The 26,366-nt window shown below is 36.0% G+C and overlaps 1 protein-coding gene across 1 annotated transcript; it reads right to left on the reverse strand.

Annotated features, from left to right (window-relative positions):
* Positions 1-15,502: 15,502 nt before the first annotated feature.
* Positions 15,503-16,445, reverse strand: LOC133248734 (olfactory receptor 9S13-like). Its single transcript, XM_061419059.1, has one exon. It carries the CDS (start codon positions 16,436-16,438, stop codon positions 15,503-15,505), a length of 936 nt encoding a protein of 311 aa, XP_061275043.1. The 5' UTR covers positions 16,439-16,445.
* Positions 16,446-26,366: the final 9,921 nt, after the last annotated feature.

Below are 26,366 nucleotides of genomic sequence, written 5' to 3' on the forward strand. Positions count from 1 at the left end.
TTCCTCCACCATCTTAGGACCGCCCCCCCAGCCTACTTTTAATATTCAGAATGTCATAAATAATAAATATATAATTAATACATAGTAATAATAAATTTTCAAATTTCGTGCATAACTTTCTATTTTACAGGTGAAAATAAAAACTTCTTTTAAAAACAAAGTATTTCTGAGTCTTTACAATGCAAATACTTGGGTCTAAAAAAAATCTAATCATTATTTTTTAAAGCACTTTATTGAGAAATAATTGGTGTGAAATAAGCATTATGCATTCAAAGTGCACAATTCCATGAGTTTTGGCATTGATGAAAATGCCACCACATCAAAATAGAGAATATTACCATATTTTCCAAAAGATGATTATGCCTCCCTTCAGTCCACTCTTCACTCTAAACCCATCTCCAGATAACCAATGATCTGAATGATATATACTAGAATCATACAGCATGTGCTCTTTCTTCTCAGGCTTCTTCACTGAGTAGAATGACTTTGAGATTTATTTATTTTGTCATGTATAAGTAATTTATTCTTTCTATTGCTGGGTATTTTCCATTTTCCATTGTACACATATATGAAAATTTGTTTATACACTCTTAAGTAAATGGGCAGTTGATGTGAGTTCAGTTTTTAGATATTAAGAATAAAGCTGGTATAGGTTTTGATATATATTTGCCTATATTTTTTTCTTTATCCTTGAAAATTTTTGAGGCTTAAGATCCTGAGCTCTTATAATAAATATATGTTCAACTTGAAGGGTCTACCAGGGAAATATCTAGGAATAAGAAAACAACAAACCAAAAATATTTAGACAGCAAAACCTAAATCCCAGGAAGAATAGCAAGAATCTATGATATTTGAACCAGCACCCTCACCCTCCCTGCCCTTTCTTATCCCAGCAGAGATGAAAGTGCACTCAGGCAGGTGCAGGCAGGAACATAGAGATCCCTCTGCTCCTGGATCCCAGTCAAAGGTTACCATGTCCTCTTGATTGTAGTTGCTGCAAACGTCCCCTCCAGCTCCACATTAAAGAAGATCTATTTAAAGCAAGAGTAGCTAAAATGTCTGGTTATATCTACCCAGCCCCCATTCATAGGGCAAAAGCTCTACCCAGAGCATGCCAGGCCAGGAGTACGAGGCTCCAATGTAGCATCTCCAGTTCTCTAAAAGGATAGAATTCTATGCTTAGAATACTATAGGCTACTGAGCTCTCAGAAACCTGCTCCTCAAGCAAGAATATAATTCCGAGCAAACTGGGCCACAGTTCCTGCTCCTGTTCCAGAACAGATGAACACAGGTTTAACCTAGAATGAAAGGTGTACCATCATAACAGAGGGCTCCACAGCTCTCTTCAAGTGAACTGACTCTATGTGGGGAAAAAATGTGTGGGAAATTTCAATTGAAGTGAACTCCAAAGCTTAATGAATACATGATGATAAGCAATTAAGAGGAGACTGATGGTTCCATGAGAGCAAAGTCTATCTATAGACCAACTAGAAGGTTACTAAAAATAACCAAGGAAGGAAACAGTAAGAAACACATTTCAGAGGTTGGAACAAACCTCAAACACTGTCCTTTGCTCTCATGGCGCTGCCACAGCCAGTCAGGCAAGCTCCCTGCACCGCGCCCCCCCCCAACTCCTACACTATAGTTTCAGAGACCCACCGCAGATGGTTATGACACACAGTCCACACAAGTGACACCCCTTGTTTCTTTTGGCCTGGGGGGATGGCACTTCTAGACCCCACACGTCATCTCCTACACAAGGCAATGCTGTTAAGACTAGAGGAGGTAGATGCTTCACTGATAAATAGAAACAAATACAGAGAGTCAATCAAAACAAGGAAACAGAAGAATATGTTCCAAATTAAAGAACAAGATAAAACCTCAGAAACAAGACCTTAATGAACAGAAATAAGTAATCTATCTGATAAAGATTTCAAAGTAACAGTCATAAAAGTACTAACAGAACTCAGGAAAAGATAGGATGAACACAGTGAGAACTTCAGCAAAGAGACAAAAACTGTAAGTACCAAATTGTGGTCACAGAACTGAAGAATACAGTAGCTTAACTGGGAAACACACTGGAGTGATTCAGTGACACCCTGTATAGGAAGAAAATCAGATCAGTGACTTGTGTAGATAAAAATTCAAATAACAGTCAAGTTAAGAAGAAAAAAGGGAATCTTATTTGAGCCAAACTAAAGGTTATAATCTAAGAAATAGATGCTTAGAAATCTCTGACAACTGTTCCACCTGTTAGAAGTTGAAAGCACAGTCATGTACATTTTCAAGACAAAGGATTGCAAAACAAATGAAATACTGATATTTGCATAAAGTTCACCAAAGCTACATTGTCCAGGTAAGAATGTGCAAATCAAACGTCAAGTCACAATAATTCCTACAGCATTGGGAAGGAACACTGTTCTTTTAAGGACTTATATTACTGGCATCAGAAGAGTGATATTTATGGTGAATCAGGCTTTCCCATCTTTGAGGAACTCCGGTTAGTGTGTAGTACAGACACCTCTCTGTGGGAGGAGGCAAAATAGACACAGAGAATTTTATGTTTAATTTTCCTTGTCCTGCCTTTAAATACGAATTTTATTTCATCACCTGGAATGCAAGGGCAGAAAAATATCATCCAAATGAGCAGCAAAAGACAAACAAAAATCATTTTTAAAAAAGAATTTTAATTTTGAAAAGTGAAGATAACTACTTTCAGGGTAGCAATGAAGATGCAGACATAGAGAACAAACTTGTGGAAACAACGGTGGAAGGAGAGGGTGAGATGAGTTGAGAGAGTAGCATTGAAACATATACATTACCACATGTAAAATTAGATAACCAGTGGAAATTTGCTGTATGATGCAGGGAGCTCAAATCTGGTGCTCTGTGACGATCTAGAAGGGTGGGTTGGGATGGAAGGTGGGAAGTGGGAGGTGGGAGGGAGGCGCAAGAGGGAGGGGACATACATATACCTATGGCTGATTCATGTTGATATATGGCAGAAACCAACACAATATTATAAAGCAGTTATCCTCCAATTAAAAATAACTTTAAATTTTAAAATTACATAACCAATAAAAAGGAAATAATGATTTTTTTAAGTGAAGATAATTTTAGGGACCTATGAAGAACATCAAGCAGGATAACACACATTCTAGAGGTCCCAGACGGAAAAACATGAGAGAACGGGAAAAAAACTCTTTAAAGAAATAATGGCTGAAAATTTCCTGAATCAGGGAAAGGAAACAGACATCCAGGTGCTGGAAGCACAGAGTTCCAAGAAAGTTAAATGCAAAGAAATTCATACCAAACACATTATAATTAAAATGTCAAAAACTAAAGATAAAGATAGGATCTTAAAAGTAGCAAGAAACAAGCAACTTGTTACATACAAAGGTGCCCTCATAAGATTACCAAGATTTTTTTCAGAGAAACTTTGCAAGACAGAAGGGAATGATATATTCAGAGGCCTGAAAGAAAGAAAAAGAATTCCAAGCAAGAATAGTCTGCCTGGCAAGGTTATTTTATAGAATTGAAGGAGAGATTAAGAAATTTTTAGACCAGCAAAAGTTAAAGACGTTCATCACCACTAAATTGAACCTACAAAAACCGTTAAAGTGACTCTTTCAGCTTGATTCCCAAAATATACAAACAGTTCATACCACTCAATAACAGCAACAGGAAAAAAAAAAGCAATTAAAAAAAATGGGGAGATGACCTAAATAGACATTTATCCAAAGAAGACACAGTTGGCCAATAGGCCCGTGAAAAGATACTCATCACTCCTAATTATTAGAAAAATACTAATCAAAACTATGATGAGGTACCACTTCATAATGAGCAGAATGGCCATCATTAAAAAGTCTACAAATAACAAATGCTGAAAATGGTTTGGAGAAAAGGGAACCCTCCTACACTGTTGGTGGGAATGTAAATTGGTGCAGTCTTTATGCAAAACAGTACTGAGGTTCCACAAGAAACTAAAAATAGAGCTACCATATGATCCAACAATCTCTCTCCTGAGCATATATCTCCAGAAAACTCTTATTTTAGAAGATACATGCACAGTATGTTCATATCAGCACTATTTACAATAGCCAAGAGGTGGAAGCAATCTAAACGTCCATTGACCGATGAATGGATGATGTGGTACATATATACAATACAATATTAGGAATATTACTCAGCATAAACAGTGAAATAATAAAAAAGGAGAAAAAAATCCATCTTTTAATGATGTTAAGACAAGCTTGCCCGATTCAAGATGGTGGAGCAGAATGATGTGCGCTCATCTCCTCCTGCAAGAGCACAAAAATCACAGCTAGCTGTTGAACAAGCATCGATAGGAGGATAGTGAAACCCTCAAAAAAGGATACCCTAAGTCCAAAGACAAAGAAGAAGCCACATCAAGATGGTATAGTGGCACAATCATGATAAAGTCAAATCCCATACCCACCGGGTGGGTGACCCACAAATTGGAGACCAATAATGCCAAAGAGGTTCTCCCAGTGTTGTGAAGGTTCTGAGCCCCACATCAGTCTTCCCAGACTGGGGATCCAGCAAATGGACTGGGAATCCTCAGGTAATCTGACCTTGAAGGCCAGTGGGATTTGATTACAGGACTTTCACAGGACTAGGGGAAACAGAGACTCCACTCTTGGAGGGCACAAAATCTTGTGTGCACCAAGACCCAAGGGGACCCACAGGAGACTGAAACAGACCTACCTGCTAGTGTTGGAGGGTCTTCTGTGGAGGCATGTGTCAGCAGTGGTTCACTGCAGGGATGGGGGCACTGGAAGCAGCAGTCTTAGAAGATGCCCCTTGGCTTAAGTCCTCTTGGAGGTCACCATTAACCCTACTATAGATCCCATAGACCCCATGCCAAACAACTAGCAGGGAGGGATGGCAACCCAACCATCAGCAGATAATTGCATTAAAGCTTTATTAAGCAAGGCCCTGCTCATCAGAGTGAGACTCAGTTTTTCCCATCCAGTCCCTCCCATCAGGAAGCTTACACAAACCACTTAGCCTCATCAACCAGAGGGCAGACAGAAGAAGCAAGAAGAACCACAGTGGCTAGAGTGAAAATCACACTACAGAAAATTAATCAGGATGAAAAAGCAGAGAATTATGTCCCAGATGAAGGGACAAGATAAAAGCCTAGAAAAACAACTAAATGAAGTGGAGATTAGTTTGATAGTGAAGATGATCCAGAATCTCAGAAATGAATGGCGAAGATGTAAGAAATGTTTATCCAAGACCTAGGAGAACTAAAAAACAAGTAAACAGAGATGAACAATACACTAAAAGAAATAAATTGCAGAATAACTGATGCATAAGAATGGATAAGTGACCTGAAGTACAGAATGGTGGAAATCACTGCTGCAGAACAGACTATAGAAAAACAAAAAAAAAAAAAAAATGAAGACAGCCTATGAGACATTTGGTACAACATTAAAATCACCAATATTTCCATTATAGGGGTCCCAGAAGGAGAAGAGAGAGAAAAAGGACCTGAGAAAATATTTGAAGTGGTAATAGCTGAAAACTTCCCTAACACAGAAAAGGAAATAGTCAACCAAGTCCAGGAAGTGCAGAGATTCCCAGGCAGGATAAACCCAAGGAGGAACACACTGAGACACATAGTAATCAAACTAACAAAAATCAAAGATAATAGTAAGATATTAAAAACAACAGGGGAAAAAAGACAAATTACATACAAGGGAACCCCCATAAGTTTATTGAGAAATTCTAATTTCTCAACAGAAACTCTACAAGCCAGACGAGAATGGCATGATATATTTAAAGTGATAAAAGGGAAGAATCTACAACCAAGTATACTCCACCAAGCAAGCAAGAAATCAAAAACTTTCCAGATAAGCAAAAGTTAAGAGGATTCAGCACCACCAAACCAGCTTTACACCAAATGCTAAAGGAACTTTTCTAGGCAGGAAACACAAGAGAAGGAAAAGACCTACCTTCAGAAATAAACCCAAAACAATTAAGAAAATGGTAATACATTATGACAATTGTCCTAAATGTAAATGGATTAAATGAACCAACCAAAAGACGTAGACTGACTGGATGGATGAAAATGTGTGTCACTTTTTAAATCCAGATGCATATCAAAATTATCTTGGAATTTTTTTTAAATTCAAATGCCTAGGTGTTGCTTTTTTTCTCCAAAGTTCCAGATGCATTTCTAATGAGCAGCCATATTTTAAAACAACTAAACTATATGATGATATATTACTTTTATCTAGTTTGTTTCACTTTTTCTACTTCATATTCAATATTCTCATTTCATTTAGTTTATGCTTTCCAATTTTTCCATCTCTTCTTTTTTCTGATGTTCTCTCTCAAGTTATCAAGTGTAGTAGAAAGCTTTTGTATACATACATATATATATATATATACATATATTTTAGAAAACTTATGAATTTTTGCCTAGCTAAAAATTTTATGACATTTTGATTCCACTTGTTTGACAACATGAATAGAATGCATTTCATATTCACTCAAAACTTCAATGTAGTTCCATGTATTTTGTTATCTAGTATTATTGCTGAAACATTAGACAGTTGGTTATCTTAGTGATTTTTTAAAAATATTTGAATGAGGTTTGAAACTTCTAATCCAATTTTAATCCAATCCAATATAAAGAAACACTATGTTGTTCAAAAAAAAAAATCACAGGAAATTAACATGTGATACAATCTTATTAACTAAAGTCCAGATGTTGTTGAAATTACAAAAAAAGACAAGCTTGAGTACAAAATGTGCCATGATTAATATGATACTAATCAAACGAACTTTGTCTTGGTGTTTAATATATATGTGTGCATGTGTGCTAAAAATCACCTCAGTGGTGTCCAACTCTTTGTGACCCTATGGACTATAGCTTACCAGGCTTCTCTGTCACGGGATTCTCCAGGCAAAAATACTAGAGTGTGTTGCTATGTCCTCCTCCAGGGAATCTTCCTGACCCACGGATCAAAACTGTGTCTCCTGGGACTCCTGCATTGCAGGCAGAGTTTTTACTGCTGAGCCACCAGGAAAGCCCCCTGAATATATACACAATTCTAAATATAACTGAATAAGGAAGATGCATGAAAATATATCTCAAGATTATACAAATTCGGATATAATTGGAAAGTATTTTCCATTTACATTCATATATTTTTGGAACAGCAAATGAGATCTTACAGAACTCATTTTTGATGACGGAAAGAACAAAAGAAAGGGAGAATAAATAGGACTGACAATGCCAGAAACAACTTCATCTCAGGAGACAGGGAGGTGTTGGGGACTTTGCACATTGCTAGTTATTTCCAGTCGGTCTCTCCTGCTCAGTATGATAGGGATGGAAACCAAGTAATTAAAAAATACTCTGATTTATTAACTGTTATTCTGAAAGTTCCTTTCTATCACAGCACCTAGAATCTTTGTCCTTGATTTAGTCAGACTTGATAACAGCCACCAGATGGCAGCAACTGCAGCTGCATCAAGTGTTTTGCTTTTTGAACCAGGACCCTCCAGGAATCCTAAGCAGTTCTGCACATCCTTGCCTGAGTCATATCATTGACTTCACAATAATTAGACATTTACTTTTAGAGAAAAAGTATTTTGGAATTATTTCTTTCATGTTAAAGTAGAATCTTAAATCATTAGAAAAGTGATTCTGCAGTATAAAACAAGAATAAAATATTATAACAAAGTTGATTATATCCCAGGAATACAGAGTTGGTTTCATATTAGAAAATCAACTAATGTAGCTCACACTTACAGAAAACATGGAGGAAATCATTATCTCAATAGAGTTATAAGAAACACTTGATAATGTCATGTTGTGTGTTAGTTGCTCAGTCATGTCTGACTTTTTGCGACCCATGGATTGTAGCCTGCCAGGCTCCTCTGTCCATGGGGTATTCTCCAGGCAGGAATACTGGAGTGGGTTGCCGTGTCCTCCTCCATGGGTTCTTCCTGACCCAGGAATCAAACCAGGATCTCCTGCATTGCAGGCGGATTCTTTACCAGATGAGCTACAAGGGAAGTTCTGATAATGCAGAAGAGGCAAAATTTTATTTCTATCCTCTAGGGTCTTGGCTGGGCCTGGTAAGTATATTTACATGAGACAGAAAAATAGGAGAAAAGCATACAAATTTACTTAGTATATTTAACATGACACAGGAGCATTTATAAAAGCATGAAGACCCAAAGTGACAAAACCTAAATGCTTTATACTAAGCTGAACAAAAAAAGTCAATTGTGAGAACTAGTAAATTGTGTGGGGAGGATAAAGGAAGTTAAAAATTATTGTAACAAAGTCTGTGTTGTACAGAATTCTCTCAGTCTCAATTCTCCATCCTTGATCATAAGAATGTCATAAGGGTTTATCTCCTGCTTCCAGGAAGAAAAAGAGGAGTCTCAGAGGTCTTCTTGCACCTTCTCATTTTGTTAAAATACCTTTTGGTTGAGAATGAGATGTGAAAGGATGAGAATCAATGTGGCATTTCATATGCTGATGTGGGAAAATAAATTGGCTAAACCTATTTGGATATGATTTGTTGTTATCCTCTGAAGTTGAGAAATATCCTATGATTGAGTATATTCAATTATAACAAGTAGTTTCATCAAATGCTCTCTATATTTTTAACAAAATATTTCCTTTTGAATTCATATTTTAATGTATGGTAATTATCTTTCCTGATTTGCATATTTTTGAATCTCCATTCATGAGTTTTAAAAAGTCACAGCTGTAAAAAGCTATATAAAAATTTTTTAATTAATATTTTAATAATACATACCAGATTTTGTTGTTGTTCAGTTGCCCAGTCATGTCTGGCTCTTTGCAACCCCATGGACTGCAGCACACCAGGCCACCTTGTCCCTCACCATCTACCAAACCTTGCCTAAGTTCTATACTGCATCAGTGACGCCATCCAGCCGTCTCATCCTGACACCCTCTTGTCCTTCTGCCCTCAATCTTTCCCAGCCTCAGGCACTTTTCCAGTGACTCAGCTATTTGCATCAGATAACCAAAATACTGGAGTTTCAGCTTCAGCATCAGTCCTTCCAATGAGTTTTCAGAATTTATTTCCCTTTAGATTAACTGATTTGATCTCCTTGCTGTCTAAGGGACTCTCAGGAGTCTTCTCCAGCACCATAGTTCAAAGGCATCAATTCTTCAGTGCTCTGCCTTCTTTATGGTCCCACTCTTACAACCATATGTGACCACTGGGAAGACCACAGCTTTGACTAAATGGACCTCTGTCGGCAGAATAATGTCTGTGCTTTTCAACACACTGTCTAGGTTTGTCATAGCTTTCCTGCCAAGAAGCAAACATCTTCTGATTTAATGGCTGCAGTCACCATCCACCGTGATTTTAGAGCCCAAGAAAAGGAAATCTGTCACTACTTCCACCTTTTCTCCCTCTATTTGTCATGAGATAATGGGGCCAGATGCCATGATCTTAGTTTTTTAATATTTAGTTTTAAGTCAGCTTTTTCACTCTCCTCCTTCACCCTCATCAAGAGGTTCTTTAGTTCTTCCCATACCAGATAAAACTTCTTAAATAAATCAAGTACCATATCAGTATTAAATAAAGTAGTTTTGAGTCTAATGAGATTATAAATATGCACCTATATATGCAAGAAATGCATCTATATTAATAAAATATGTAACTAAATGGCATATATAATACAATAAAGCAAATTATTGCAATGGATAAAATAACCAATGAAATGCTCATGCAATATTTTAAAACAGTTTATGATATATCAAGAAAGCAAATGTTAATGACATATGAATAAAATTAATATATTTTAGTTAACAAATATCTTCACAACATGAAAACTTATAAAGGACAAACCTTTCTCTGAGGCACTGCCACATAATATTTATCTCTATGGGCTGTAGGATCAGAAAGTTCAGTGTCCAGCCCTGGCCTTGGTTGTTTCCAACTCTGCGATCCCATGGACTGTAGCCTACCAGACTCCTCCGTCCATGGGATTTTCCAGGCAAGAGTACTGGAGTGGGTTGCCATTTCCTTCTCCATTGTTACTGGCAATGTGAAATTAAACACGTTACATAACTCTTCGAAGATACAGTCTCTATACACATATTAATTTATATTAATAAATATAATAACATTATATATATATATATATATATATATATATATATAAAATGTTACCTTCACCATAAATCTGACTGGGTAGTGAAGAAAGTATATGTGTACTTTATATAGTAACTGCAATACATAGAAAGTATTTTTCATTAATATCAACTCTGAGAGAATGCTCATGGAAGCTTTCCAAAACTTGACCCTTTTCCAGGCAAGCCTCAAATCTAATACATAATTTTAAAAATCTAAGTATTGAGTGAAAGTTTAGCAAGATAATAATTTTAAAGTGAAAGTTGCTCGGTCGTGTCTGACTCTTTGCAACCCCATTGACTATACAGTCCATGGAATTCTCCAAGCCAGAATACTGGAGTGGGTAGCCTTTCCCTTCTCCAAGGGATCTTCCAAACCCGAGGATAGAACTCAGGTCTCCCGCACTGTGGGCAGATTCTGTACCAGCTAAACCACAAGGGAAGCCCAAGAATATTGGAGTAGATAGCCTATCCCTTCTCCAGTGGATCTTCCCAACCCAGGAATCAAACTGGGTTCTGCTGCATTGCAGGTGGATTCTTTACCATCTGAGCTATCAGGGAAGTTAATAATTTTAAAAGTTCTTTGAATCCTTGAATTATCCATTAGGCACACAAGGTGATGAAGATTCTTGCCATAATAGCAACTAATGTATGAAATATATAGTAATATGTTTACTGAAAAACCTGTGGCTCTCAAATATAGAAATTTCACACTACTAAAACTTATAGAAAAGATGATGCCACAAATCAACAAAGCAAGCATATAGATACAGAGAACTGATTAGTAGTTATCTGAGGGGAACAGGTCAACAGAGAAGATGAAATGCATAAAGTGGGTCAACTGTAAGGTTATGGATGGAAACTAAATTTTTGGTGTGAGCATGCTGTAGTATGGCTTCCCAGGTGGCACAGTGGTAAAGAATCCGCCTGCCAGTGCAGCAGACATAGGAGATGGGGGTTGGATCCCTTAGTCGGGAAGATCCCCTGGAAGAGGAAATTCCAGTATTCTTGCCTGAAACATTCCATGGACAGAGGACCTTGGCAGGCTACAATCCAAAGGGTCACAAATAGCTGGACACGACTGAGCACACATGCACATGCATGTGCATACACACACACACACACACACACACACACACATGCTGTAGTATATAGAAGTGGAAAGGTAATGCTGTATTTATGAAACCTATATAATAATATGTTACAAACCAATGTTGCCACAATACAAAGCAAATTTAAAATAGATGATGATGATAATGGTATTAATAATAATTAAAGCTACTATTAATTGAAAATTTTCTTATGCCAAAAGCTTGATTATAGTATATTATGAGCTTCCCTGGTGGTTTAAATGATAAAGAATCTGCCTGCAAGGCAGGAGACCTAAGAGACATGGGTTTGATCCCTAAGTCGGAAAATCTCCTAGAGAAGGGAATGGCTACCTACTCCAGTATTCTTGCCTGGAAAGTCATTGGCCAGAGGAGCCTGGCTGGCTACAGTTCATGGGGTGGCATAGAGTCAGACAGGACTGAGTGACTAACTCTTTCACTTTGCTTACATCTATTGAATGAAGTAGCTAAACTGATAGAGTTCATTCAACCTTAAAACCATTCAAGAACCTCTCAAAATCTATGCTTAGTAGTAGTGCAGGGCCTCAAAGCTAGGTTGTCTGATATCAAAGCAGTACTCTTACCGTGTTCTTACAAATGAGGATTGTAAACAAATCAGTGATTTCCTAAATGCAACGCTGCTGCTAAGTCGCTTCAGTCGTGTCCGACTGTGTGTGACCCCATAGACGGCAGCCCACTAGGCTCCTCTGTCCCTGGGATTCTCCAGGCAAGGATACTGGAGTGGGTTGCCATTTCCTTCTCCAATGAATGAAAGTGAAAAGTGAAAGTGAAGATGCTCAGTCTTGCCCGACTCTTAGCGACCCCATGGACTGGAGCCTACCAGGCTCTTCCGTCCATGGGATTTTCCAGGCAAGAGTACTGGAGTGGGGTGCCATTGCCTTCTCCAAAATGCAACTCTGCTAAAGTGCAAATAAGAATTATTTTTAATGCAAAACAATTCTGAAGTTCACTAAAATAGTAATACTAGCTGAAAAATTTTTGGAAAAGATGTAGCTGTTTCAGGCATTAAATCTTATTTTTCAATAAGCATGTGATACCAGCAGAAAGAGACAGCAAATCAATGAAAGAAACAAAAAGCTTGAAACATATCTAGTATGTATAAAATGTACTATTAATACATGGTCATACAATAAGTTCCATAAACTAAAAGAAATTAGAATTTATTAGGAATTTTATATATATCTTGGGCCCTATTGGCTAATATTTTACCAGAATACCAGTAATTTCTTGATCCTGCTTGGCTGTGCACCCTATCATGATTTATCTGTAAAGCTTATTTGCTAGAAGTACGGTAGTAAGTTAGAAGCAAATTATTTAATTGGTGGGAACTGATTATCAGGTTGAACTAAAGTATTTGGGGAAACCATGGGATCTTGGAAGACATTCCCTTTCTGCCTACGTTCCATTATTGTACTAGGTAAGGGGGAAAAAATAACCTTGCCACTATGAAATTGAATATAACTCATGTGTGAGAGGAAGAGAAATTAAAGAACTTCTGGTCTGACCCGATGTGGGTAAGTATCAGAACAGTGACAAACCACACATATACAGTTTTAAAACAAGTGATCCACACCCATTAATACTTTCCTAAAAAAATATTTATGAATCTAAATTTAGAATTTAGATTCCTAAATTCTAATTTAGTATTCACATATCTTTAAAGAAAAGAAATAAAACAAGAAAAAGTAGGGCAAAAACTTTCCTTTCCTCTCTATATTTTTTAAGTGTTAGAAAAAAAATGGTTAGTTGATAGAAAAATTTTGAGTAAAAACTTTAGTTCACATCATATAGAAAAAGTATTTTATATTAACCAATATTTTAAAATAATATATAAGAGACTTCCCTGGAAGTCACAGCTAAGATTCTGTGCTTCAAATGTAGGGGGTGTGGGTTCGATCACAGATTGGGAATGATGATCCTACAAGCCTTGCACCATGGCCAAAATTAAAATAAAATATTGATAATAAATTTAAAAACTGACATTAGAAAATATTTTATTTTCATTGTATAAATATATATAATTTAAAAGAGAAAAGACTGATAAAAAGAATTGTACTGCTCTACACCAAAATGTTGATTAAAATGTTGAAATAGAAACCCAGAATATTATTTACACACATAATAAAAGGAGAAACATCAAATTTATTCTAGTTCCCAGACTGGCTCCATATCAATACCTCCATTCAGAAATGGTTGTTTTTAGGTTGCAAAATAACATTTAAAAGAAAAAAACCCACATGCTTTGAAAGATATATTTGCATAATTAAAATTTTGGACCTATATTAGTATAGAGTTTTAGATACACCAAGTTGCTTAATATCAATTTTCTCATTTGAAAATAGTGAATAAAAATGATTATGGCATATAGAACCTGTTCTTTATGTATCAGCTTTTATTATCATAAGATATATCATTTTATATTAAGAAGAAAATGGGGCAAAAAATTAGTAGAATATTGACATATTTCCATCTGAAGAATTGTCCTCAAATATTATATTATGGGCCTCTGTTTTATAAGAATAGTAACTCTTTGGAAAACTCTTTGGGAATAGTAACTCTTTGGGAAATAGATGGGGAAGCAGTGTCAGACTTTATTTTTGGGGGCTCCAAAATCACTGCAGATATATCATTCTACTTTTTTTTCTTTTCTTTTTTTTTCTTTTTTTTAATATAAATTTATTTTAATTGGAAGTTAATTACTTTACAATATTGTATTGGTTTTGCCATGCATCAACATGAATCCACCACAGGTATACACGTGTTCCCCATCCTGAACCACCCCCCCTCCTCTCTCCCTGTACCATCCCTCTTGGTCGTCCCAGTGCATAGCCCCAAGCATCCTGTATCATACATCGAACCTGGACTGGCTATTCATTTCATATATGATATTATACATATATTAAGAAGAAAATGGGGCAAAAAAATTAGTAGAATGTTGACATATTTCCATCTGAAGAATTGTCCTCAAATATTATATTATGGGCCTCTGTTTTATGGGAATAGTAACTCTTTGGAAAACTCTTTGGGAGTAGTAACTCTTTGGGAAATAGATGGGGAAACAGTGGAAACAGTGTCAGACTTTATTTTGGGGGGCTCCAAAATCACTGCAGATTGTGACTGCAGCCATGATATTAAAAGATGCTTACTCCTTGGAAGGAAAGTTATGACCAACCTAGATAGCATATTCAAAAGCAGAGACATTACTTTGCCAACTAAGGTCCGTCTAGTCAAGGCTATGGTTTTTCCAGTGGTCATGTATGGATGTGAGAGTTGGACTGTGAAGAAGGCTGAGCACTGAAGAATTGATGCTTTTGAACTGTGGGGCTGGAGAAGACTCTTGAGAGTCCCTTGGACTGCAAGGAGATCCAACCAGTCCATTCTGAAGGAGATCAGCCCTGGGATTTCTTTGGAAGGAATGATGCGAAAGCTGAAACTCCAGTACTTTGGCCACTTCATGCAAAGAGTTGACTCGTTGGAAAAGACTCTGATGCTGGGAGGAATTGGGGGCAGGAGGAGAAGGGGACGACAGAGGATGAGATGGCTGGATGGCATCACTGACTCGATGGAGGTGAGTCTGAGTGAACTCCGGGAGTTGGTGATGGACAGGGAGGCCTGGCGTGCTGCGATTCATGGGGTCGCAAAGAGTCGGACATGACTGAGCGACTGAACTGAACTGAACTGAACTCTTTGGATGATACTCCTCAGAATACAAATATGGAAATTTGGAGAAGGATATACCTCATATCAAAAGTATTCTATGTAACTAACCATTACTATTCCATTACTAATACACAGTGGGGCTGTTATCTTGTCCAAAGAAATATCAGTTCACTTGCTTTGAATTAAAGAATAATTATTTTATCTACAGAAACTATGATATAATATTATTCACACTGATATAATATTATTTTAATGAGTAAGAGAAGCTCTTAATATTGAATTCCTAATCAAAGTAACATTGAAATAAAAATATTGTCACATCACAAGTTGAGAACATACAATGTTTTCATACATTTTAAGGAAATAAAATAATGATCTATATATCTGTATCTGTTAGACATATTATATTATAAAACTTAGAAAAATATTTGTTGTCATATATATAACTATCTTTGGTATAGTAATTTTATAAAAACAAGAATAACTAAGACAATTAGAAAACACAGTTTGTCCATTATATATTATAAAGGCATTACAAATATCAGTGAGAGAATCATTTACTGTGTAATATTATTTTCACAGCATCTTTCACATCTCTATTTCTCAGACTGTATATTAGAGGATTTAACATTGGTATTATAAGGGTGTAGAGCACAGCTACAACCTTGTTCTTCTCTGGTGAGGAGATGGCTCCAGGTTGAGCATACATGAAGAACACAGTCCCGTAGAATAAGCTAACCACTGCTATATGGGAGCCACAGGTGGAGAAAGTCCTACTCCTGCCATGAGTTGAAGGCATCTTTAGGACAGTAGAGAGGATATATGCATAGGAAACCAGAATGGTAGTTGTGGTGGTGATGATGATGAGAGCAGAAAGAATAAACAGTACAACCTTGTTCACAAAGGTGTCCACACAGGAGATCTTGATCAGGGCTGGGACATCACAGAAAAAGTGGTCCAATCTGTTTTCTCCACAGAAACGCAAACTAAAGGTGAAACTTGTTTGGACTACAGCATTAATGCAGCCACAGACATAGGATCCAGTTACCAGTTGAACACAGAGTTTTGGGGACATTTGCACAGGATACAGGAGCGGGGAGCAAATGGCTGAGAATCTATCAAATGCCATGACAGCCAGAAGAAAGCCCTCAGTGGTGACAAACAGAGCAAAGAAAAAAAATTGGACGACACAGCCTTTGTAAGAAATTTTCTTTTCATTAGACAAGAAGTTAGCTAAAGTTTTGGGAGCAATGACTGTGGAGTAGCAGAGATCTAAATAGGACAAGTTTCTGAGGAAGAAATACATAGGCATTTGAAGTCTGGAGTTCATCTTAATGACAACTATCATGCTGATATTTCCCACCAGAGTGACCACATAGACCAACAGGCATGCTAGAAACAGGAGGATCTGTAGCTTTGGAGGGGTTCTAAATCCCAGCAAAATAAACTCAGTCACCTCTGAGAAGTTCCTATTAAGCTTACTCTTCATAGCTGAGATAAAGGTAGAGCTGGAGAGATAGTAACATGAAAGAAATGAACAATCAGAATACATGTTGTAGTAAAAATAAGAAGGAACCAGCATGGGATAAAATCATTTCATACCATATTGTTCCCAATATTTAACAAATCATCAATGAAAAAAAAAGATAACTATTTTTAAAAAAGTCTTCCTAGTGAAGAGTTAAATCTGACTGGTTATCCTTTTTCAGATATGCTTATTTACAAATATTATGGATTTGCTCTCCAAATGTGCTTTGGCAAAGTGGAGATTCTAAGAAAATGTTTGGAAATAGCCCTTTCCCCCTGGGTTTATTATCAGTTTGCTGGTGTTGAAAGCTGCCTCCTTTAATGAATGGTGTTTCCCACTTAAGATTTTACCTGGAGTAAAATCTGTTTAATTTATAATCTCATTTTATTGTTAATGATTAGTTTATCTACTTTAGAAAAATAATATGTAAATATTGCACCTGTCTTTCTATCTTTAGAAGAAACACTTCAGATCCTGACAAAAGCATGATCCTTTTTTAAAATTTTTTTAATTAATTCATTTATTATAATTGGAGACTAATTACTTTACAATGTTGTGGTGGTTTTTGCCACACATTGACATGAATCAGCCATCAGTATACATGTGTTCCTCTGTCCCAAACTCCACTCCCACCTCCCTCCCCATTCCTTCCTTCTGGGTTGTCCCAGTGCGCCGGTTTTGAGTGCCCTGTTTCACACATCAAACTTGGACTGGTCATCTATTTCATATATAGTAATATACGTTTTTCAATGCCATTCTCTCAAATAACCCCACCCTTGCCTTCTCCCACAGAGTGCAAAAGTCTGTTCTCTATATCTGTGCCTCTTTTGCTGTCTCATATATAGGGTCATCATTACCGTCTTTATAAAGTCCATATATACGTGTTAACATACTGTATTGGTTTTTTTCTTTCTGACTTACTTCACACTGTATAATAGGCTCCAGTTTCATCCACCTCATTAGAACTGACTCAAATGCATTTTTACACATTTACATCATATCCTTGTTTCTCCATTATTTTTGTGCCTATGGTGACATACACTCTTAATAGCACAGTTTGCTGAAAACAGAATGATTCTTGCTTATATTTCCTGAAGACAATGAAATCAGACTTTATTGTTTTCCTTCCACCCTTCTTTCCTTCCTATTTTTCTTCCTTTGTTTCTTCTCTCTTTTGCTTATTTTGAATTTTTCAGATTAGAATGCAAGTGAAGAATTCTAAAGATCTTTGACATATTTTTCTGTCTTTTCAGAAGCAGAAAAAATTTAATTACAAATACAAAGATCTGTTCATATGCAGCATGGAAGGCACATAGAACAATTTAGAGATAGCCACAAAAGAAAAACTATGTATTTAAACAAGCTTGTACTATATTTATTTAGATTTATGCTATTTTGACTATAAAATGTCCTCAGATAAAATACACTGAGAGGTAAAGAAAGAAAGTAGCTTTTCTTCTAATTTTATGAATGTTATTTATTGAACAAATAACATATTCAAGAGATTTATTTAGAGTCATGAGGTTGAGGAGCATAGTGACTTGTTATTCAATAATCATAAAATACTAAAGAAAACTGACAATAAATTTAAAACCTCACATACTATAAAAATGATACATTAAAAAACTCATGTACCATAGAAATATCTTTTATAATAAAAATTTATAACTTTATATACATAAAATAATTACAGTAAATAAATAAAATCACATATGATCTAAATTAGGAAATGTCTCCTAAAATTTTTTATATTTTTTGTTGCCAGAACTATGATTTTATTCCTGTGACATTATTCTCAGACTAGTTAGAATTGTGAAAGTATATTAAAATCAATTCGGCACAGTTAGAGTATCTACTTTTTTGAAAATTTTAAAGGTTATTAAGAGTGTTGACTGATCGATTTTAGAAGGCAGAGGAATGGTTAAAAAAGAGAGAGAGAAAGAAAACCTCTGTCAAGACTGTCAACTACAAAATGCTTACTTTCCTTAAAATTCATATATAAAGTTTCTTATTTCAACAGAAAAAGTTATCTAAATGGGAAAAGTGTTGAGAACAACTTACGTATAAAATAGATTCACAAGAATGGATACTACTTCTCATCTTAGTATATCCTCTATGATAAGTACTGTATTGTACATTTATGAAGAAACAAAAGTATGAAAAGAAACAAAAGTATGAAAAGAAACAAATCTTTGTTTAACAGGAAGTTTTTCTGCGATGTAGGTTGCATTTCATCACTGTTAAGATCATGTCTCAAATTGCTAAGGTGAACAGGTGCTAACACAAATTGTGGTTTATCTCTCTGTCTCATTTACTATACTTTTCATTGATTAAATCAAAAAATATACTAGAAATGGGTCCTGAAAGAAATTCTTTCATGGGAAGGGAAATCTTGATGGTGAGCATTCCCTCTGCAAGGTATTCTTTGGGGATTAAGACCTTTCTCACCTATGATGTATTTTCTATTGATATAATGAAAAAAGAAAAATGAGGGAAAAAATATTAATTAGTAAGTTCACAAGACCATTAGAGAGTTAGATACTCTCTCTAGAGGACATAAGGACTAGAGTTATACTTACAAAACTTAATAATTTTAAAAAACACATTTGGATAATAAATATTTGATTCTTCTTTTATTTCATGATTTACACAGAAGGGTATTCATAATTTTTCATTTGAATGGGTTACAACCATTTAGAAATTAATTTCTTATCTCTACTGTAAATACATCATGTTTTTATTAATACACAGAATAATCTAAACAGTCCATGGAAGAGCTGAAGGGAAAGGTGGGGCTGATTTTGAAGTAACATAGGTATTAGCAAGATCAGGAGATTATAGATCCACCTATGATTTCAAGGCACTAAAAGAGGAGATGTTAAAGGATCTCAGAAGCCTGGAAATCTCTTCAAGACTGAGAACCATGGTGGGGTTTGAACAATAGGCGATAGAACAGGAAAAGAGAAACAATCCAATTGAAAGAGAAACATATGTCTTGTATTCCTGTATCCTCAGTTCTGCCTTTATAGTGTGAAACCAACCATAGACAATAGGTAAATGAACAAATGCAAACATTTGGCCTAGAGGCTATAGTTGGATGACTCTAGAATATATAAAGATTCCTCAATGAATATGTTGGAAAAGAAGAAATCTTACATAAAATATTTTTAAGACTTCACAGTTATGTTCTGTACATTTGAAAATGTTCCTTAAGATTCTTGTTTCTTCTAATAATATTTCCCTTTAGCTAGAAAAGATACTTATGCATCCTTTATTGTGCTCATGTTGCATGAAATGTTCCTTTGATATCTCCGATTTTCTGAGATCTCTATTCTTTCCCATTCTGTTGTTTTCCTCTATTTCTATACATGCATAAAGTGTATATATGGAATATATATATATATATATATACACACACATACACATCCCCAAACAGCAGAACACATTTTTTCAAGTGTACACAGAACATTCTTCAGGATAGATCACATGCTAGACTACAAAGTAAGTCTCAGTAAATTTTAGAAGGTTGAAATCATATCAAGCATTTTTACTGACTACAATAGTATATGACTAGAAATCAATTATAAGAAAAAGCTACAAAAACATAAGGATGTGAAGATGAAACAGTACACTATTAAATAACCAATAGGTCAGTGCAGAAATCAACAAGGAAGTCATAATTAAATGGAGACTAATGAAAATGAAAAGCAATGATCCAAATAATGGGAAGCAACAAAAGAGATCACAAGAAGGAAGTTATACTGGTACAATCCTACCTCAGGAAAGAAGAAAATCTCAAATAAACACTCTAATCTTATTCCTAAAGGAAGTTAGAGATAATAAAGATTAAATGAAAAGAAAAACCAACTACTACATGTGAGTAGAAGGAAAGAAATAATAAAGATCAGAGCAGAAACAAGTAAAATAGCAAATAACAAACAATAGAACAGACCAATGAAACAAAGTTCTGTTTCTTTGAGAAGATAAAGAAAATTGATCAACATTTAACCAAAATTGTCAGAAAAAAAGAGAACCCAAGTATGTATAATCAGAAATAAAAGAGAAGTCACAAACAACACCACCAAAATACAAATAATTATAAAATATTACTAAGAAAAAGTAAAGGCTAATAAAATGCAAAAAGTAAAAGAAAAGGAGAAATTACTAAAAATGTATAACTTCCCAAGACTGAATCAAGAAGAAATAGAAAATATGAACATATTGATTACCAGTCGTGATTATCTGGGTCGTGAAGATCTTTTTTGTATAGTTCTTCTGTGTGTTCTTGCCACCTCTTCTTAATATCTTCTGTTAATATCTTAACAGAACCTTAAGATATAAGGTTCTGTTAGGTTCTGTTAGGTCCCTAACATTTCTGTCCTTTATTGAGCCCATCTTTGCATCAAATTTTTCCTTGGTATCTCTAATTTTCTTGAAGAGATCTCTAGTCTTCCCCATTCTATTGTTTTCCTCTCTTTGCATTGATTGCTGAGGAAGGCTCTCTTATCTCTCCTTGCTATTCTTTGGAACTCTGCATTCAAATGGGTATATCTTTCCTTTTCTCCTTTGCTTTTCACTTCCCTTCTTTTGACAGCTATTTGTAAGGCCTCCTCAGACAGCCGTTTGGCTTTTTTGCATTTCTTTTTCTTGTGAATGGTCTTGATTCTTGTCTCTTGTACAATGTAACATACCTCCATCCATAGTTCATCAGGCAATCTGTCTATCAGATCTGACCCTTAAATCTATTTCTCAGCTCCACTGTATAGTCATAAGGGATTTGATTTAGGTTATACCTGAATGGTCTAGTTGTTTTCTCCACTTTCTTCAATTTTAGTCTGAATTTGGCAATAAGGAGTTCATGATCAAAGCCATAGTCATCTTCTGGTCTTGTTTTTGCTGACTGTATAGAGCTTCTCCATCTTTGGCTGCAAAGAATATAATCAATCTGATTTTGGTGTTGACCATCTGGTGACGTCCATGTGTACAGTCTTCTCTTGTGTTGTTGGAAGAGGTTGTTTGCTATGACCAGTGTGTTCTCTTGGCAGAACTCTATTAGCCTTTGCTCTGCTCCATTCTGTACTCCAAGGCCAAATCTGCCTGTTACTCCAGGTGTTTCTTGACTTCCCACTTTTGCATTCCAGTCCCCTATAATGAAAAGAACATCTTTTGCGGGTATTAGTTCTAGAAGGTCTTAAAGGTCTTCATAGAACTGTTCAACATCAGCTTCTTTAGCATTACTGGTCGGGGCATAGACTTGGATTACCGTGATATTGAATGGTTTGCCTTGGAAACAAACAGAGATCATTCTGTCATTTTTGAGATTGCATCCAAGTACTGCATTTAGGACTCTTTTGTTGACTATAATGGCTACTCCATTTCTTCTAAGGGATTCCTGCCCACAGTAGTAGATATCATGGTCATCTGGGTTAAATTCACCCATTCCAGTTCATCTTAGTTCACTGATTCCTAGAATGTCGATGTTCACTCTCGTCATCTCCTGTTTGACCACTTCCAATTTGCCTTGATTCATGAACCTAACAGACTGGTTCCAAATAGGAAAAAGAGTACGTCAAGGCTATATATTGTCAACCTGCTTATTTAACATATATGCAGAGTACATCGTGAGAAACGCTGGGCTGGAGGAAGCGCAAGCTGGAAACAAGAGTGACGGGAGAAATATCAATAACCTCAGATATGCAGATGACACCACCCTTATGGCAGAAAGTGAATAACTAAAGAGCCTCTTGACGAAAGTGAAAGAAGAGAGTGAAAACGTTGGCTTAAATCTCAACATTCAGAAAACTAAGATCATGGCATCTGGTCCCATCACTTCATGGGAAATAGATGGGGAAACAGTGGAAACAGTGAGAGACTTTATTTTTCTGGGCTCCAAAATCACTGCAGATGGTGATTGCAGCCATGAACTTAAAAGACACTTACTCCTTGGAAGGAAAATTATGACCAAACTAGACAGCATATTAAAAAGCAGAGACATTACTTTGCCAACAAAGGTCCATCTAGTCAAGGCTATGGTTTTTCCAGTGGTCATGTATGGATGTGGGAGTTGGACTATAAAGAAAGCTGAGGGCTGAAGAATTGATGCTTTTGCACTGTGGTGTTGGAGAAGATTCTTGAGAGTCCTTTGGACTGCAAGGAGTTCCAACCAGTCCATCCTAAAGGAGATCAGTCCTGGGTGTTCATTGGAAGGACTGATGTTGAAGTTGAAACTCCAATACTTTGGTCACCTCATGCGAAGAGCTAAGTCATTTGAAAAGACCCTGATGCTGTGAAAGATTAAGGGCAGGAGGAGAAGGTGATGACAGAGGATGACATGGTTTGATGGCATCACCAGCCCAATGGACATGGGTTTGGGTGGACTCCGGGAGTTGGTGATGGACAGGGAGGCCTGGCATGCTGCTGCTAATGGGTTTGCAAAGAGTCGGACACGACTGAGCGACTGAACTGAACTGAATGAAATTGAATCAGTAATAGCAACTACCCAACAGACAGCCAGCCCAGACAGCTTTCCAAGAATACTGCCAAACATTTAAGAAGACTTAACACCTATCCTTCTCAAACTATTACAAAAAATTGAAGAGGAAAGAACAACTTCCAAAGTCATTCTATGAGGCCAACACCCTGATGAAAAAACCAGACATAACACGAATAAAACAAAAGTACAAGCCAACATCACTGTTAAGTATAGATGCAAAAATTTTCAACAACTTATTAGCAAAAAAAAAAAAAAAAATTCAACAATACATGAATAGGATCATATACCATCTTCAAGTGAGATTTATCCCTGGGATGAAGGGATGGGTCAAAATCAACAATTCAGTCCATATGTTCACCTCATTAACTAATTGAAAATGAAAGTTATATGATCTCAGTAGATCCATGAGAAGCTTTGAATAGGATTCAACATCCATTTAGATTTGAATGATCAACATGAGTGAAAAGCTGAAAAAATTTCCTCTAAATTAGGAATAAAATAAAGATGATCAGACAAGAAAAAGAATTCAAATTGGAAAGAATAAAATAAAACTATCAGTATTTTTAAATGTTATGATACTATGTATAGAAAATCCTAGAAGATGCCACCAAAAATACTATTAGAACTAATAAGTGAATTCATCAAAGTTACAGAATAAAAATTAACATACATAAACATATAGTGCTTTTGTACACTAAGAACAAACTATCAGGAAGAGAAACTAAGGAAAATTCAATTTATATTTGGTTCAAAAAGAACTAAGTACCTAAGTTTTAATCTAACTAATGAGATAAAAAGGGTGAAGGCAATGGCACCCCACTCCAGTACTCTTGCCTGGAAAATCCCATGGATGAAGGAGCCTGGAAGGCTGCAGTCCATGGGGTCGCTGAGGGTCGGACACGACTGAGCGACTTCACTTCCACTTTTCACTTTAATGCATTGGAGAAGGAAATGGCAACCCACTCCAGTACTCTTGCCTGGAGAATCCCAGGGACAGGGGAGCCTGGTGGGCTGCCGTCTATGGGGTCGCACAGAGTCGGACACAACTGAAGTGACTTAGCAGCAATGAGATGAAAGATCTGGACATGGAAACCTGTAAGATACTGATGAAAGAAATTGAAGACAACAAAAGAAACAAATATCCGTCATGCTCCTGAATTGTAAGAATTAATATTGTACAAATAGCCATACTACCCAAGGCAATCTACAGATTTAGTGTGATCCCTATCAAATTACCAATGACATATTTAAACAAAATGACAGCAAGTAATTCTAAAATTTATATGGGAACAAAAGCTCCCAGATAGCTGAACCAATCTTGAGAAAGAAGGACAAAACTGGAAATATCATGATCCTATATTTCATACTATATTACAAAGCAAAGTAACCAAAATAGTATGGTACTGGCACAAAAACAAACATATAGATCAATGGAACAGAATAGGAAGCCCAGAAGTAAATCCAGGTTTATGCATCAATAAATAACAATAACAGAGAAAAAAATACACAATAGAGAGAAGACAGGCTCTTTAATAAATGGTGTTGATAAATCTGGATAGCCATATGCAAAAGAATCATACAAAAGGGTTTACTTTCTCATACCATATACAAAAATAAACTCAAGATGGATTCAGAACTCAAATGTAAGATCTGAAATCATAAAACTCTTAGAAGAAAGCATACACAATACACTCTTGATATCACTCTTAGCAGCATTTTTTTGGATCAATCTCCTCTAACAAGGGTAACAAAAGTAAAAATAAATCAATTTTCTTGTTAATTCATCTGTTGTGTTAATCAGCTCTTGAATTTTTCCAACATCCATATCTTGAAACACCTTACTCACTTCACCAGCTTTTTTGCCCTGTCTTCAATGCCTTTCATGATTTTCTTGATTGGCTTTATTGTAAGTCATGTGAAGTCATACAACATTTGGATACAGTCTCTCCAGCAGGAATTTACTGTTTCAGACTTGACAGCTTTCACAGCTTTTTCTATAACAATAATGGCATCTTCAATGGTATAATCCTTTCAGACTTTCATGATGTTCTCTCTCTATCGCAGTTCTCTTCCATATCATTGACAATATTTTCCAGAGTATTGTGTGTAATGAGCCTTAAAGATCCATATGCCCCCTGATGTAGAGGCTGAAATAGAGATGTTGTGTTCAGGGAGAAAGTAGACACCTTTGGTTTTTAACTCATGGGGATCCAGGTGGCCAGGGACACTATTAAATATCAAAAATAAATAAATAAATTTAAGACATACCCCTCCAGCAAGGTGCTTCCTAATGTAGGGATAAAGCCTTAGTGGAACCAATTCAGAAAAGAAAAGAGTACTTGTCTAGTCCTTCTTGCTGTACAACCAAAATTTGGCAGCTGCCATTTATTGTTTCCCTTTAAATCTTGGAGGTTAGTAGTTTTATAGGTAAGGACAGTTTTGAACATAAACCTGAACACATTTGCACAAAACAATAAGGTGAGCCTATCCATTCCTGGCTTAAATCCTGGTGCTTATTTCCCTTCCTCACTAATAAATATCCTTTGTGATAGTTTTTTCCCAGAAAATGGCACTTTCATCTGCATTAAAACCTGGTTCAGACAGATATCCTCTCTCCTCAATGATTTTCTAAATGGCATTTGGGAACTTATCTGCCACCTCTTGATCAGCAGAACATGCTTCCTGTGTTATCTTGACACTTTTTAAGCCAAAACTCTTTCTAAAATTATGAAACCATCCTTTTCTGACATCAGATTTTCCAGTTTTAGATCCTTCACCTTCCTTTTGCTTTACATTGTCATGTAATTACTTTCTCTCAAATTGTATTAGAATCTATAGATATGTCTTTCTTATAGCAATCCTGCACACAATAAAAGCTGCATTTTTAATACAAGATAAAAGTATTTCACAAAAGTTCAAAGTTTTCATGCCTATTGGAATAGCTACAGCAAGCTACATCTTCTCAAATTTCTTTTTTTTTTTTAATTAATAGTCCTTACACAGGATTCATACATCTTAAAATGATGGGCAACCATAGCTACAGACCTCAATCAGTTGAATGTACCAAGAAGTTCAACTTTTCCTTCCAAGGTCATGACTATTCTTTGCTTTTTAGGAGAACTTCCAGCATCACTAGTGGCATTTTGTAGGAGTCCTATAGTGTTTATATTTAAGGAATTGCACTAACCAGGATGAAAAATATATAAGAAGTGGGAGAGATCACTTTTTATTGTGGTATCCAGTTTATTGGAGAGACTAGAAGCTCACATGGAGTGTCAGGTGGAGCCTTATGTGTATACTCACAGGACTTGAGCTCACTACAACAGTCACAGGGAGGTAGCTACAAAATTATGACAGTAGCACAGTATGTACTACAATCAATTTCCTATAATTATG

The sequence above is a fragment of the Bos javanicus genome, chromosome 5, assembly GCF_032452875.1.
Source record: "Bos javanicus breed banteng chromosome 5, ARS-OSU_banteng_1.0, whole genome shotgun sequence".
Taxonomy (NCBI): domain Eukaryota; kingdom Metazoa; phylum Chordata; class Mammalia; order Artiodactyla; family Bovidae; genus Bos; species Bos javanicus.

What these genes read in the sequence shown, in the direction of transcription:
- LOC133248734 (XM_061419059.1), bottom strand. Translation starts at nt 16,438, where the DNA reads ATGAAGAGTAAGCTTAATAGGAACTTCTCAGAGGTGACTGAGTTTATT.